This window comes from Scyliorhinus torazame, chromosome 6 (genome assembly GCF_047496885.1).
Source record: "Scyliorhinus torazame isolate Kashiwa2021f chromosome 6, sScyTor2.1, whole genome shotgun sequence".
Taxonomy (NCBI): Eukaryota; Metazoa; Chordata; class Chondrichthyes; order Carcharhiniformes; family Scyliorhinidae; genus Scyliorhinus; species Scyliorhinus torazame.
This window is the reverse complement of record NC_092712.1, coordinates 84723233-84739466: the sequence shown is the minus strand read 5'-3', so window position 1 is coordinate 84739466 and position 16234 is coordinate 84723233. Positions and strand designations below refer to the sequence as shown.

Here is a 16234-nt window from a genome sequence, read left to right as displayed (position 1 = left end):
GGCACCACGGCTGGCTCTGATGTTCAGAAGGGAGGGTCAAAGCGCAGAAGAGCAATAGTAATAGGGGACTCTATAGTTAGGGGCACAGATAGGCGCTTCTGTGGATGTGAAAGAGACTCCAGGATGGTATGTTGCCTCCCTGGTGCCAGGGTCCAGGATGTCTCCGAACGGGTAGAGGGCATCATGAAGGGGGAGGGCAAACAGGCAGAGGTCGGTGTACATATTGGTACTAACAACATAGGCAGGAAGGGGCATGAGGTCCTGCAGCAGGAGTTCAGGGAGCTAGGCAGAAAGTTAAAAGACAGGACCTCTAGGGTTGTAATCTCGGGATTACTCCCTGTGCCACGTGCCAGTGAGGCTAGAAATAGGAAGATAGAGCAGCTAAACACGTGGCTAAACAGCTGGTGTAGGAGGGAGGGTTTCCGTTATCTGGACCACTGGGAGCTCTTCCGGGGCAGGTGTGACCTATATAAGGACGGGTTGCATCTAAACTGGAGAGGCATAAATATCCTGGCCGCGAGGTTTGCTAGTGTCACACGGGAGGGTTTAAACTAGTATGGCAGGGGGGTGGGCACGGGAGCAATAGGTCAGAAGGTGAGAGCATTGAGGGAGAACTAGGGAATAGGCACAGCGCGGCTCTGAGGCAGAGCAGACAGGGAGAAGTTGCTGAACACAGCGGGTCTGGTGGCCTGAAGTGCATATGTTTTAATGCAAGAAGTATTACGGGTAAGGCAGATGAACTTAGAGCTTGGATTAGTACTTGGAACGATGATGTTGTTGCCATTACAGAGACCTGGTTGAGGGAAGGGCAGGATTGGCAGCTAAACGTTCCAGGATTTAAACGCAGAATCGCCGAGCAGAAACTTATAGCCAAGTTCCGCGCACATGAGTGCGGCCTCAACCGGGACCTGGGATTCGTGTCGCATTACATTCATCCCCCACCATCTGGCCTACAAAATCCTACCAACTGTCCTGGCTTGACACAATTCACACCTCTTTAACATGGGGTTACCCCATCTCTGGATCTGTAAAGATTTAATCACCTGCTAATGATCGCATTCCAAGCATTGTTTGGCATCTTTGAATTTGTCTATATATATGTTTCTGGAACATACCTCTTCATTCACCTGAGGAAGGAGCAGCGCTCCGAAAGCTAGTGACATCGAAACAAACCTGTTGAACTTTAACCTGGTGTTGTAAGACTTCGTACTAGGTCACAGAAGGCAGAGAGTAGCAATGGAAGGATGCTTTTCTAATTGGAGGGCTGTGACCAGTGGTGTTCCACAGGGATCAGTGCTGGGACCTTTGCTGTTTGTAGTATATATAAATGATTTGGAGGAAAATGTAACTGGTCTGATTAGTAAGTTTGCAGACGACACAAAGGTTGGTGGAATTGCGGATAGCAATGAGGACTGTCAGAGGATACAGCAGGATTTAGATTGTTTGGAGACTTGGGCGGAGAGGTGGCAGATGGAGTTTAATCCGGACAAATATGAGGTAATGCATTTTGGAAGGTCTAATGCAGGTAAGGAATATACAGTGAATGGTAGAACCCTCAAGAGTATTGAAAGTCAGAGAGATCTAGGAGTACAGGTCCACAGGTCACTGAAAGGGGCAACACAGGTGGAGAAGGTAGGCAAGAAGGCATACGGCATGCTTGGCTTCATTGGCCGGCGCATTGAGTATAAGAGTTGGCAAGTCATGTTGCAGCTGTATAGAACCTTAGTTAGGCCACACTTGGTGTATAGTGTTCAATTCTGGTCGCCACAATACCATAAGGATGTGGAGGCTTTAGAGAGGGTGCAGAAGAGATTTACCAGAATGTTGCCTGGTATGGAGGGCATTAGCTATGAGGAGCGGTTGAATAAACTCTGTTTGTTCTCACTGGAACGAAGGAGGTTGAGGGGCGACCTGATAGATGTCTACACAATTATGAGGGGCATAGACAGAGTGGATAGTCAGACCCTTTTCCCTGGGGTAGAGGGGTCAATTACTAGGGGGCATAGGTTTAAGGTGAGAGGGGCAAGGTTTAGAGTAGATGTACGAGGCAAGTTTTTTACACAGAGGGTAGTGGGTGCCTGGAACTCGTTACCGGAGGAGGTGGTGGAAGCAGGGATGATAGTGATATTTAAGGGGCATCTTGACAAATACATGAATAGGATGGGAAAAGAGGGATATGGACCCAGGAAGTGTAGAAGATTGTAGTTTAGTCGGGCAGCATGGTCGGCACGGGCTTGGAGGGCCGAAGGTCCTGTTCCTGTGCTGTACATTTCTTTGTTCTTTGAAGGGCTGAATGGCCTTCTTTAGCACTGTATATATCCTACACTGGTCCTTTGTCATCCAGTGATACAACAGGAAGATATTTCAATGAAAATGTGAAATGTTGCATGGCATAATTTCTTAATGGATGAAAATAGCCACTGTCATGAAAAAAGTTAAAATGCTGTTTTTGTTGCCATTAGTCATTAACACTAAATGTTCAAGATTTCAAGCTGACATCTTTTCCACAGGTTTTTTTCTCCAAAAATTATGCTTCAATGGAGAGTTCTCCTCTGTCTGACTTTCAAAGAGACCTGGTGTTTCTAAACAAGAACCTTCTTTGCCAATGGTCTCCCAATGCACAAGCTAATAAATCAAACACATAGATATACAATACTTCCTTTCTGTGTCCGATGAAAGAATGGAATTTAATACAGCATTTTCAGGAAATGAATTGTTTCACTTTGCATTACTTCAAAGACATCAGGAGCAATACTAAACTGTAACCTGGTTTGACAGACCTTCGAAGGTAGACAGAAAAAGCGAGTTTCATTGTGAAAGAAAATGCAGAGGGGATAATGAGAAGAAAATATAGAGAACAAAGAAACAAGTGAATTTTCTAACTATTTTGTTTAAAGATTTGTGGATTTTTTCTTGAACACAATCAAGTGGGCACAGGTCTATAACTTGACTGATGATTAAGCTTGTCAATTTATTTTTGTTTTCATTGGAGTAAAGAAAATTAAAAGGGAATCTGATCCACATTTTTAAATGTTGGGAAAAATGGATAATGTACATGTAAAATGGTTAATTAACTTATATTGTGTGTGTAAAACAAGTGGGTTAGATGAGTAAAAGAAATGAATAAACTCAGGTAAAACTTTTGATTTGCAAGATCATCACGCCTGTGCCCCGCAGGTAGTTAGCAGTATGTGGAATAGGTTACTGGAACTCAGAATGAAGGTTAAAGGATACATAAAAATGCTCAGATATTCTTTGAAGCATGTCCCTGGGGATCACAAAGTACACTGGTTGATTAAGAAATAATAATTATTGATATATTAATTGTCATATCTTCAGTATATCTTCTATCACAATTAATGAAATATTGTTGAAGTACAGTCACTGTTGTTACATTGATAAATGAAGCAGTCTTATTTAGGCACAGTCAGATCTCTCAAAAATAAATGGGACAAATAACTATTTATTAAGGGTTTTAAGGAAGAAATGTTTTCCCAAACATTAGGAGCATTACCTACTTTTCTTCAAAAATGATGAATTGGCTTTTGCTCCATCTTAAGATGCTTACTTGGCTGGCAGCTGATGTATCTATTTCCTTTTATCCAGTTGCTTGATATTGTTTCTCCACAACCACAGGAATATGCGTTTACCAAGCTTTTCAAACACCCATTCATGAATTCTTATTGAAAATTAAAAAATATAAATCCATATTTGGAATTGTGTACATGATGTTTATAATTATAAATCACAAAGACTTCTACTTTATTATTAGAACAGATATATGATGACAATGTTATACACAGAAGTTCAGAAAGGAGAAAAATATTACTTATAAGTAGACTTAACAGAATTAGTAATACCTATTGTGAGTGCATCAGAAAGAAGTTGAGCTTTGATAATTTCTTTATGAAGTTTACTTGCACTAAAATTTCTGTATATGTGTTGTAGTTACCATGATGATTCGGCATTGACTTATAACAGAGTTTTAAACCTGACTTTAAAGATTTAATAAAAAATAGAAGCACCCATTTGTCTGCATCAAAATTGTATGTTTTTGCAAAGCTTGCCAAGAGAACCATATTCTTCTGTCAGATATGGCATTTTGTGTTAATAAATCAAGGTAGTCGGTAAGTAACAAACCACAGCAATCAATTTTAAGTTTCCACTGCAACTGTCTAGAAAAGGAAAGTGTGCAGAGACTAAATATAAAGGGCTCCTTTTACATTTGTTTACAACTGTTTCAGTTACCACAGACAGAAACATATTAAGTTCTGCAATACAAACATATAATCATAGGTAATGGAAATCCAAAATATAATTTGCACTTTACAGTAACCAAGCTATTTATTAGATTAGCCATTTCAAATTCTGTTCTACTAATTGAGAAGTATTTAATACAATTGTTTGAAGTTGAAATGAATACGCTCATTTTATATGTACTCAGCCCAATAAGTGCATTTTAGTTTAATTAGCACCAGACAACTCAATAAAACTCCTGCAGTCTGGTGGTCTGGTAGCTTGGCAATAGAGCATTGGTCTTCTATCCACAGGGTACATGTCTGAGCCCTATCCTCAGCTCTCTCTTAAAAGTAACTGATTTCAATGGATGAATTAAACCGATTCCTGGCTCAGTTACTGGAAGAAACACTTTATAGGTACAGAGTGGTCCTTCTTTGGGAACGAGAGGAAGAAGAAAGACTCATAGATGTAAACATGCTTTTCTCTATTGGCTGGCCATTGAACAATATCTATGATGGTTAAGAAATGCAAGGCATAGTCTGTCACTTTTTTGACTGAAGAAGGAAGTATGGTACCAGGAGGTTGTGAAGAAAATTGGGAAGAGATGAAATTGGAAATAAATTACAGTTTACGTTCTTTATTTTTGAACCAAACACAATTCATGATCTCCGTGCTAAAGCCAACTCAGTAACACCTTCTCCAGAGCCCTAATATCTTTGAAACAATTCAAATGTATTCACAATAAAGTACATAACCAGCTTTCATTCAAATTTTGTTGCTCTGTTAAACGTTATCACAGTTCCATTGTACTGGAATAATTTTACAAATGCATTTTCCAGTGGCTGGCATCTGATGGCTTTCTACATGTATATACTGCAGACGTAATTAATAAGTATTTAATTATTGTGCTAAGATGGCAAAGACACTTGTGAAATTTTGTTTTAAAATCGTGCCCGCTTTAAGCTGATGCACTGACTACTCCTGAACAGTGCAGTGAATCCTGCAGCTGTTTGGAGTTCTGTTACAGTAACATAATACCAGATGTGAAATCTTCGCTTCTGTATTCAGACTTTGCCTGTGGATTACAATTTATGAAACAGAAAAACGCCTTACAGCAACATGATTATATAGGTTTTGTATGAAAAGAACGGCACAAGATGGCTTTAAATTACTATACCACCACACCACACAATGCAGAAAAAAATTACATCTTTATTTTGCAAAAAAATCAAAGCTACTGGTGTAAATTGATTTTCATTCTTTTAGATATGTCTTTAAAAAGGAACGACTAGCACTGTTTGAATTCCAAATAATTCTCTAAATATTTAAAAATGTATTTTTAACATTATGCTAGCACTATTCCTGAATTAACGTATCTCTATACGATTTTTAGAAACCAGAGCAGCTTTTGTATTTCTACTAAGCAGCTGCCTTATTTTAGTTCCTACAGGCGATCTTTCATGTTCATCCAGAAGAAGTACTCAGTAAATTTTTCTTTTATTGTACCTGTACAGGTAATCACTCCTGAGAATGGAAATATAGAATTTGCATTGTTATCATTTGTAGTGGTCCTTCTCATTAGCCAGAGCAAGCCTTCGAATGTTTGAGATGCAACCGGCGGCTGCTTCCTGTAGAGCTTCATCTGTTGAATCCATCAAATTCAAAAGCAGCTGTGAATGGTAAAAATTCAGGTAAGAAATGGAGATCGGTAACATATAGTTAGAAAGGAAGGAAAGAAAGATGGAAAGAAAAAATAAAACAAAAAAGAAATAGGATAGTACTAGATGGGGAAAAGAGATCATTTACATTTATACTTGCAACACTAAATCACCATCACAGCTGCTCTAATGAAAAACAGAACCTTACTAGTTACTTAACTCTACAGTGCAAAATAATAGTCTCTTTTAAACAAAAATAGGAATTTCAATTGAATTGTTTGACTTTGTTGCCTTTACATGCATCAAAAACAAAAACATTTGTGGAAACATTTTGACAAGCTTCACATAAGTAAGTCTTGTCCACATTCAATATATGGTATTTTAAGATGTGGAAAAGCTTGCAAGTTAATGTTCTAATGTAAAGAAACTTAGCCTATTTTCTTACAGTAAATTCATAACAATAATCATCCAGTTCCTGATTCCGATCTGGTCATTATTTGGTAAGCCAGCTATCCATATGGCTAAAAGTGTAAGCTAAAGAATGGGACAGAACTTGATTGCTTATTTAGTCAGCAAGGCTCTGTATCAAAAATGCAATACTTCAGAAGTTTCAAATCAACAGAGTTTTTAATTTTTATAAAAATGATGGTGGCAGTATCTCTTGTGTAAGAGAATTTCAGAAAAATATTTAAGCTAAATTATGCATTGATTTGGAGTATACTGGGTCACTAAAAATGAAATGAATAACCTCCAGTGCTTCCTTGACTGCCTGGTGATCTTGTTTTAAAAGGCCTTTCTTCCACATATTCTAAATGTTAGATTATTGTTTAAAACTTTGCTTATATTTTTCTCTATAGTTTCAGAATTTTCTTTTTCTTTTAGATTTCCAATATTGGTAGTCTTTTTCTTTCATAAGAAAAACAGAACAAATTTATAGCTGACAATATTGAGATCCCAACAGGGTTAGATCAGAGTTCACAGTTCCTTTTTTAAAATTGAAAAATAGGTAGATGGGAGATTTCAAATAGCTCATGAAAGGCAAAAATAGTACATAATGTAAGTATGTAAAGGATAACGCTGCACTTGATTTATAAAGGTTGATGGGAGTACTGTAAAATACTTTCAACATTCCCGCAGAGAAACAGCAGACAGTGTGTTTTTCTATTTTGCTTTTTAAGAAGCCGAATGCTAAATATTCTGATGTTATTTTAATATAATCTTAGAATATTAGACATAGAATCTCGAGCTCCAATTTTTTTTATCCATCAATAATTTAAAAATGATCACAGTCTGGATCATCAGTCTCTTCTTATTGCTGGGAGAAGGAGAAAGTTGTATTTTTGATTCTGTTATAGTGCTTCTTGGATAATTTAAATAGTCTCTGGGCCAATGACAACCTCCTGATTAATGCTTCATAACTAAACATGTTAAACAAAGATTAAGTATAGCCACAAGTGATATTGAATAAATGTGGCAAGGTCATTAAAAAAAAACACTTCTATATCTATTAGAAAATAGAGAAAACCATACTATAAAAAGGGCTACAATTCTAAGATAGTAAACATGGCAAATCAAATAACTATTAAAGTAAAATATAAACAATCAGATGCAGTTACTGTTTGCTTGAATAACCATTTATACTACTTGCAGTGCATAAACACTATCAGTCAACAATGCCAGGCCTTAGTGGGTAACGTGAATTCTAAATTTTAACTGTTTGTTTAACATTAGGCAATGGAATTTTGTGTGGCAGCATAAACATACCCGAAAGTACACCCATCCATGTGCCCATTATACTTTGGCATAACAAATTATATCTTTTAAGGTCAACAGTTTGCAGTGAATCCTGACCATCCAAGATATGCTTCACACAGCAAGAAGAATTTGCACGGTTCCAATGAATATTTTGAGAATTATATGCTTATAAATTTGAACATTACATAAGATGTCTTCAATGAGAATAATCACATGGTCATATTTAATGTACTGTCAACTCGGTTCTGGCCATGTATGTTGAAATTTCCTGCCAATCTTATTGGCTTATGCTGGAACATAAAAATCAGCATAAACAATGTGAGCAGGAGGAAAATGTACTCATACTATTTGTTCCTTCTTTAAATATGAAATTAAATTTTCAAGTCATCTAACCATCATTCATGTTTGAAGATATGGATGTCCCCAAGCCCACAAGAAAACGGGGGCGAATCATTCCGGATTTTTTTCTAGAAAGTCCGGATTGATTCTCTGTTTTTAAGGGGGCTAGCAGGACCCCAGAGTGCGCCACGCAGCTTCAGCTGCCGATACGGGGCCCTGCACTTCCGGCCCCGGGTCCGCGCATCCACGAGGTGGCTGCCTGTGACGCCAGCCCCACATGACAGGGCGGACCCACACAGCGGGCTGGCACTGAAGAAGTAGGCCCCCCCAGATCGTGCGCACCCGCCGATCGGTGGCCCCCGCACCAGATCAGTGGCCCCTCCACCAGGACGGCCACCACAGCCGCACTCCGAGCTCCTGCCGGGTGGAACCATACATGAACCGCGCCGGCGGGAACTCGGCCAGTCGTCCGCGGAGAATCGCTGTGAGGGCCGCTTTCTTCAACAGCCCCCGATCGGCGCCACATCGACCGCACACACACGACTGGCGGCGATTCTCCAGTCCATTCTCCGCCCCCGCGCCGAGCGCGATTGCGGCCCGGAGGCTCGGAGAATCCTGGCCAAAGTAGATTAAGAATCCTGGACAAGGTAAATTAGTAAGACAAATCACAGTAGAACACTGGAAACTGATTTTGTTTCCTGATGCACCTAAAACTATGGGATTTTACACCTGTCTTGAACCAGTGCAATTTCAATAAATTCACATGTATGGCTCTTTAAGGCAAGGTTGGGGGCATCACAATGATCTGAATTATTATTTATTATTTTTATTTAAATGATAAAATATTAAAACATGCTGCTGTGCAGAGGGATCTGGGTGTCCTAGTGCATGAGTCGCAAAACGTTGGTTTACAGGTGCAATAGGTGACTAAGAAGGCGAATGGAGTTTTGTCCTTCATTGCTAGAGGGATGGAGTTTAAGACTAGGGAGGTTATGCTGCAATTTTAAAAGGTGTTAGTGAGGCCACACCTGGAGTATTGTGTTCAGTGGTGGTCTCCTTACCTGAGAAAGGATGTGCTGGCGTTGGAGGGTGTGCAGATGAGATTCACTAGGTTAATCCTAGAGTTGAGGGGGTTGGATTAGGAGGAGAGGTTGAGTAGACTGGGACTGTACTCGTTGGAATTTAGAAGGATGCGGGAGGATCTTATAGAAACGTAAAATTATGAAGGGAATAGATAGGATAGATGCGGGCAGGTTGTTTCCACTGGCTGGTGAAAGCAGAACCAGGGGGCATAGTCCCAAAATAAAGGGAAGTAGATTTAGGACTGAGTTTAGGAGGAACTTCTTCACCCAAAGGGTTGTGAATCTATGGAATGCTCCTAGTTCTTTTGTCCACTATTAATGTGTGAGCAGTTAGTGAGTGTTGACAAGCATTTCAGCCCCAAAGGGTCATTACAGACTAATATAATGGGTTAACTATCTGTTTAATATGCTAATCATTTACCCTGTACATCATCACAATAAGTAATGCAACATCACATGATTTGGTCTCTTGTGCAGTCATGTGGAAGATATAACCACAGCAGGAATATGTGTTTCAATTAAGCTGGTGTTCATATACTTTTGCAGACGCATTGGGCTGGATTCTCCGATTTTGAGGCTATGTCCCCACCCTGACGTGGCAACGATGGCGTTTTACGCCAGAAAAATGGCGTAAAACAGCCACCGATCCTCTGTTTGGCTTGTGGCTAGCATGCTGGCAGTGTAGCGCACCCGGCTCTAGCTGCTGATATGGGGCCACAAAATAGTGCCTGTCCTTTGGCCGGATCGCGTGCCGCGGACCACATTCCCACAGTGCCCCCAGCCACTGATTAAGCCCCCCCTGCCTGCGGATTGGCCCTCCCCCGACTGTAGTGGCGCTGGACTGAGTCCGCAGCTGCCACCCCGAGTTCCTGATGAATGAGACCACATGCGACCGACGCCGTCGGGAACTCGGCCGACTCAGTCTTCTCAGTTCCAGGACATTACTGCAGGAGTTCTTCAGGGAGGTGTTCTGGGCCCTTCTTTCATCATTAGGTCAGAAGTGGAGACTATCGCTGACAATTGCACAGCATAATGTTTAGCACCATTCGTGACACCTCAGATATGGAAGCTGCCCATGTTGAAATGCAGAAAAACCTGGTCAATATGCTGACATGTGGCAAGTAACATTTGTGCCACACAAATGACAGGCAATGACCATTTCCAACAAGAGAGAGTCTAACCCTTACCCCTTGACATTCAATGACATTACCATTGTTGAATTCCCCCACTATCAACATCCTGGGGATTACCATTGACCAGAAACTGAACTGGACTAGCCTTTTAAATATTGTGGCTACAAGAGCAAGTCAGAGGCTAGGAATCCTGTGGTGAGTAACTTACCTCCTGACTTCCCAAGTCTGCCCCTAATCTACAAGGCACAAGTCAGGGGTGTATTGGAATACTCTCCACTTGCCAGGATGAGTGCAGATCCAACAACACTCAAGAAGCTTGACACCATCCAGAGTGAAGCAGCCTGCTTGATTGGCACTTCATCCACAGACATTCAATTCCCTCTACCATTGACACACAATAGCAGCAGTGTGTACCATGTACACGATGAACTGCAGAATCACACCAAGGCTCCTTCAACAGCACCTTCCAAACCCATGCCCACTATCATCTGGAAGGAAAAGGGCAGCGGATACATGGGAACACCACCACCTGGGAGTTCCCCTTCAAACTGTTGCCTTTTTTACCTATAAATATGGCAATCAATAAGGTTGCCCTTCTTTCTTTGGATATCAATATTATATTGCTCAGAGTTGCCAGGTATCAAATGACACCACCACAAGATTCAACCGGATATCGATCAAAGAGCCAAACACCAGTTAGTTGGTTCAAGATCAAGGGTACTTTATTTACACACACAATTAATCATGCAACATAGACACTACTAGTTAAATTACACCTGTCAACTATGACAACCTGTACTTAACTTCAGGCACCCGGCTTAGGTCAGAGGCACAGTGGCCGTTTATCGAATCTGGGTCTATCGGGTCTGGAGAAGTAACTGCTGCTCAGCTGGGGTCATCCGTCTGGTAGCGGGCGTTGAACTTGAACTTGCTTCTGGTGGTGCTGCAATTGGAAGTAGATGTTGCCGGAGCGCCAGGTCCAAGGGAGGCCGAACACATGGTGGTTTCTCTCTTTATCCTTGGGGGTTTTCGCGCTCTTTTGGGCGGTCCTTCAGTTTGGACCCCACTAATTGGGTAATTCTTGATCACTGTGTTCGATTTGAGCCAATAAAGGGGCGGGTGCCTTGATGGCTGGACGTGTCCTAAGCGGTCATTGACCCTGTTGTTTACGCTTCTTGAGTACAGGGAGTGGCACCAAAATGTCTGGGATTGTATCGATTGCTCAAATATCAGTCTTTTGTCTGACGGAGGTGGGCCATCAAAATGCTAATCGGTTGGGGGTTTCGATACCGTCTGGATTCTTCGCTCACAAATATACATTCAGGCTCTGAGTCTGCCTGAACCTTGCGTTGTCCATTTTTCCTGTTATGCTTTACGACCGTCCATGTTCCTTATTGTAAGTGGCCATCCCAGATGGCTACAAAACCACTCGTCATCCTGACTTAGAAATATGTCACCGTTCCTTCACCGTCCTTGGGTCAAATTCCAGGAACTCCCTCCCTAACAGCATTGTGGGTGTACCTACACCACATGGACCGCAACAGTTCAAGAAAGCAGCTCAACATTCTTAAGCACAATTCGGGAAGGGCTGGCCCAGGCAGCAAAGCCCACATCCCATGAATTGAATTTTTAAAAGTTGAACAATACCAAGAATATTGTATGGTGGCAGTGTATGAAATAATAGTTATGGAGAAGTCTCTACCATTACCAGAAAGCATTCCTTAATCAAGCAGAAGCATAGTTGAATTAACATTGGAGATTTGCCAGGCACTGCACTGTTTCGAGCCTTACTGTAAAGGTGAGCACAGTACGAAGTCTTACAACACCAGGTTAAAGTCCAACAGGTTTGTTTCGATGTCACTAGCTTTCGGAGCGCTGCTCCTTCCTCAGGTGAATGAAGAGGTCTGTTCTAGAAACACATATCTAGACAAATTCAAAGATGCCAAACAATGCTAGGAATGCGAGCATTAGCAGGTGATTAAATCTTTACAGATCCAGAGATGGGGTAACCCCAGGTTAAAGAGGTGTGAATTGTATCAAGCCAGGACAGTTGGTAGGATTTCGCAGGCCAGATGATGGGGGATGAATGTAATGTGACATGAATCCCAGGTCCCGGTTGAGGCCGCACTCATGTGTGCGGAACTTGGCTATAAGTTTCTGCTCGGTGATTCTGCGTTGTCGCGGGTCCTGAAGGCCGCCTTGGAGAACGCTTACCCGGAGATCAGAGGCTGAATGCCCTTGACTGCTGAAGTGTTCCCCGACTGGAAGGGAACATTCCTGCCTGGTGATTGTTGTGCGATGTCCGTTCATTCGTTGTCGCAGCGTCTTCATGGTCTCGCCAATGTACCACGCTTCGGGACATCCTTTCCTGCAGCGTATGAGGTAGACAACGTTGGCCGAGTCGCACGAGTATGTAGCGCGTACCTGGTGGGTGGTGTTCTCACGTGTAATAGTGGTATCCATGTCGATGATCTGGCACGTCTTGCAGAGATTGCCATGACAGGGTTGTGTGGTGTCGTGGTCACTGTTCTGAAGACTGGGTAGTTTGCTGCAAACAATGGTTCGTTTGAGGTTGCGCGGTTGTTTGAAGGCAAGTAGTGGGGGTGTGGGGATGACCTTGGCAAGATGTTCATCGTCATCAATGACGTGTTGAAGGCTGTGAAGAAGATGACGTAGTTTCTCCGCTCCGGGGAAGTACTGGCGACGAAGGGTATTCTGTCGGTTGTGTCCCATGTTTGTCTTCTGAGGAGGTCGGTCCGGTTTTTCGCTGTGGCGCGTTGGAACTGTCGATCGATGAGTCGAGTGCCATATCCCGTTCGTATGAGGGCATCTTTCAACGTCTGTAGATGTCTGTTACGCTCCTCCTCGTCTGAGCAGATCCTGTGTATACGGAGCGCTTGTCCATAGGGAATGGCTTCTTTAATGTGTTTAGGGTGGAAGCTGGAGAAGTGGAGCATCATGAGGTTATCCGTGGGTTTGCGGTAAAGCGAAGTGCTGAGGTGACCGTCCTTGATGGAGACGAGTGTGTCCAAGAATGCAACTGATTTTGGAGAGTAGTCCATGGTGAGTCTGATGGTTGGATGGAACTTATTAATGTCATCGTGTAGTCGTTTCAGTGATTCTTCGCCGTGGGTCCAAAGGAAAAAAATGTCATCGATGTATCTGGTGTATAACGTCGGTTGAAGGTCCTGTGCGGCGAGTAGGTCCTGTTCAAACTTGTGCATGAAGATGTTGGCGTATTGGGGTGCGAATTTGGTCCCCATGGCTGTTCCGTGCGTCTGGATGAAGAACTTGTTGTCGAAGGTGAAGACGTTGTGATCCAGAATGAAGCGGATGAGTTGCAGAATTGCGTCTGGAGATTGGCAGTTGTCGGTGTTGAGTACTGAGGCTGTTGCAGCAATGCCGGCGTCATGGGGGATGCTGGTGTAGAGTGCCGAGACGTCCATTGTGATGAGGAATGTTCCTGGTTCAACTGGTCCATGGGTGCTGAGTTTCTGTAGGAAGTCCGTCGTGTCGCGACAGAAGCTGGGTGTACCTTGTACGATGGGTTTCAAGATGCCCTCGATGTAGCCAGAGAGGTTCTCACACAGGGTCCCATTGCCTGAAACGATAGGGCAGCCTAGTGTGTTGGCCTTATGTATTTTCAGGAGGCAGTAGAGATCTCCAATGCGGGGAGTACGTGGGATGAGAGCACGTAGGGTGCTCTGAAGATCTGGATCCAAGGTCTTGATCAGTCTGTTAAGTTGGCGGATGTGTTCCATGGTCGGATCTGCGGGTAACTGTCTGTAGTGTTCTTGGTTGTTCAGTTGTCGGTATACTTCTTTGCAGTAGTCCGTTCTGTTCAGTACGACAGTGTCTGCTGGTTTGATGACGATGCTGCAGTTGGTCTTGAGAGCGCGGATGGCATTGCGTTGTGCTTGGGTGACGTTCGGGGCTGTCTTGTGGATGCGACTGATGAATCTGGCATTGACGCGACTCCTGACGGCTTGAGCATACATGTCGAGTCTAAGGCAGCGGCCTTCTGGAGGGGTCCAATTCGACTCTTTCCTCTTCGGTTGCCGCACCGCAGATCTCTCGGTCTGCTGTTCCGGTTCATTGGTAGTCTGCTTGGGTTCGCTGTTGGCCTCTTGGGGTCTGTGGAAGAATTCCCGGAGCCTCATTCGCCTGATGAATTCCTCCGTGTCTGCCGCGAGACTGATGGGGTCCATTTTGGTGGTGGTGCAGAAATTGAGCCCTCTGCTGAGGACTTCGATTTCGTCTGGTTGAAGGGTGTAGTCTGACAAGTTGACAATAGATTTCCCTGTATTGTTTTCTACTGTGACACCGGGGGTGGCTTGGTTGCTGCCGGTGGTGATGCCAAGTTTCTCAAGCTTTCTGTTTTTGGTATGCATATAGGTGGCATATTATTGTTGTCTCATCTGTTTGGCAGTGTTCCGCAGCTGGTCTGCTGCATCCTGAGCGCAAGTTGAGAATATGGCCTCTATCTTGGTTTCCAGGTTGCGTCGTCTGCTGTAGAGCTGGCGGACGAGGTGGTTGAGGAGTGTGAGAGAGGTGCGACGGCAGAGTCTCTCAGCGAAGTCTGTGTTGTAGGTCGACTTGAGTGGGTTTGTGATCTGTAGCCCTTTCGGGATCTTGTCTGCTTTCTTGCATCTTTGTAGAAACTTAATGTCAGTGTCTATATGCGCGATCTTCCTGGAGATCCTCTCCACTTTGAGCCGGCAGTTTGCGGTGTCGATGGTAGCCATGATGTGAAGATGCCGGCGTTGGACTGGGGTGAGCACAGTACGAAGTCTTACAACACCAGGTTAAAGTCCAACAGGTTTGTTTCGATGTCACTAGCTTTCGGAGCGCTGCTCCTTCCTCAGGTGAATGAAGAGGTCTGTTCCAGAAACACATATATAGACAAATTCAAAGATGCCAAACAATGCTAGGAATGCGAGCATTAGCAGGTGATTAAATCTTTACAGATCCAGAGATGGGGTAACCCCAGGTTAAAGAGGTGTGAATTGTATCAAGCCAGGACAGTTGGTAGGATTTCGCAGGCCAGATGGTGGGGGATGAATGTAATGTGACATGAATCCCAGGTCCCGGTTGAGGCCGCACTCATGTGTGCGGAACTTGGCTATAAGTTTCTGCTCGGCGATTCTGCGTTGTCGCGGGTCCTGAAGGCCGCCTTGGAGAACGCTTACCCGGAGATCAGAGGCTGAATGCCCTTGACTGCTGAAGTGTTCCCCGACTGGAAGGAAACATTCCTGCCTGGTGATTGTTGCGCGATGTCCGTTCATTCGTTGTCGCAGCGTCTGCATGGTCTCGCCAATGTACCACGCTTCGGGACATCCTTTCCTGCAGCGTATGCGGTAGACAACGTTGGCCGAGTCGCACGAGTATGTAGCGCGTACCTGGTGGGTGGTGTTCTCACGTGTAATAGTGGTATCCATGTCGATGATCTGGCACGTCTTGCAGAGATTGCCATGACAGGGTTGTGTGGTGTCGTGGTCACTGTTCTGAAGACTGGGTAGTTTGCTGCAAACAATGGTTCGTTTGAGGTTGCGCGGTTGTTTGAAGGCAAGTAGTGGGGGTGTGGGGATGACCTTGGCAAGATGTTCATCGTCATCAATGACGTGTTGAAGGCTGTGAAGAAGATGACGTAGTTTCTCCGCTCCGGGGAAGTACTGGACGACGAAGGGTATTCTGTCGGTTGTGTCCCATGTTTGTCTTCTGATGAGGTCGGTCCGGTTATTCGCTGTGGCGCGTTGGAACTGTCGATCGATGAGTCGAGTGCCATATCCCGTTCGTACGAGGGCATCTTTCAACGTCTGTAGATGTCTGTTACGCTCCTCCTCGTCTGAGCAGATCCTGTGTATACGGAGCGCTTGTCCATAGGGGATGGCTTCTTTAATGTGTTTAGGGTGGAAGCTGGAGAAGTGGAGCATCATGAGGTTATCCGTGGGTTTGCGGTAAAGGTGAGCAGTGGACATCTTTGTATGCTATTATATGAGATGGATGACTGCGATGATCTCCTCATCAG

At 43.7% G+C, this 16234-nt stretch overlaps 1 protein-coding gene across 2 annotated transcripts in view; it reads right to left on the bottom strand.

Moving 5' to 3' along the window:
• Positions 1-4860: 4860 nt before the first annotated feature.
• odad2 (outer dynein arm docking complex subunit 2) overlaps positions 4861-16234 on the bottom strand; it is a 549301-nt gene continuing 537927 nt past the window's right edge. For both annotated transcript variants that reach the window (XM_072508396.1, XM_072508397.1), the window contains exon 20: positions 4861-5909. In XM_072508396.1, coding sequence (XP_072364497.1) covers positions 5796-5909 — 114 coding nt within the window. In that variant the 3' untranslated portion in view covers positions 4861-5795. The remainder of the gene's footprint in view (positions 5910-16234) is intronic.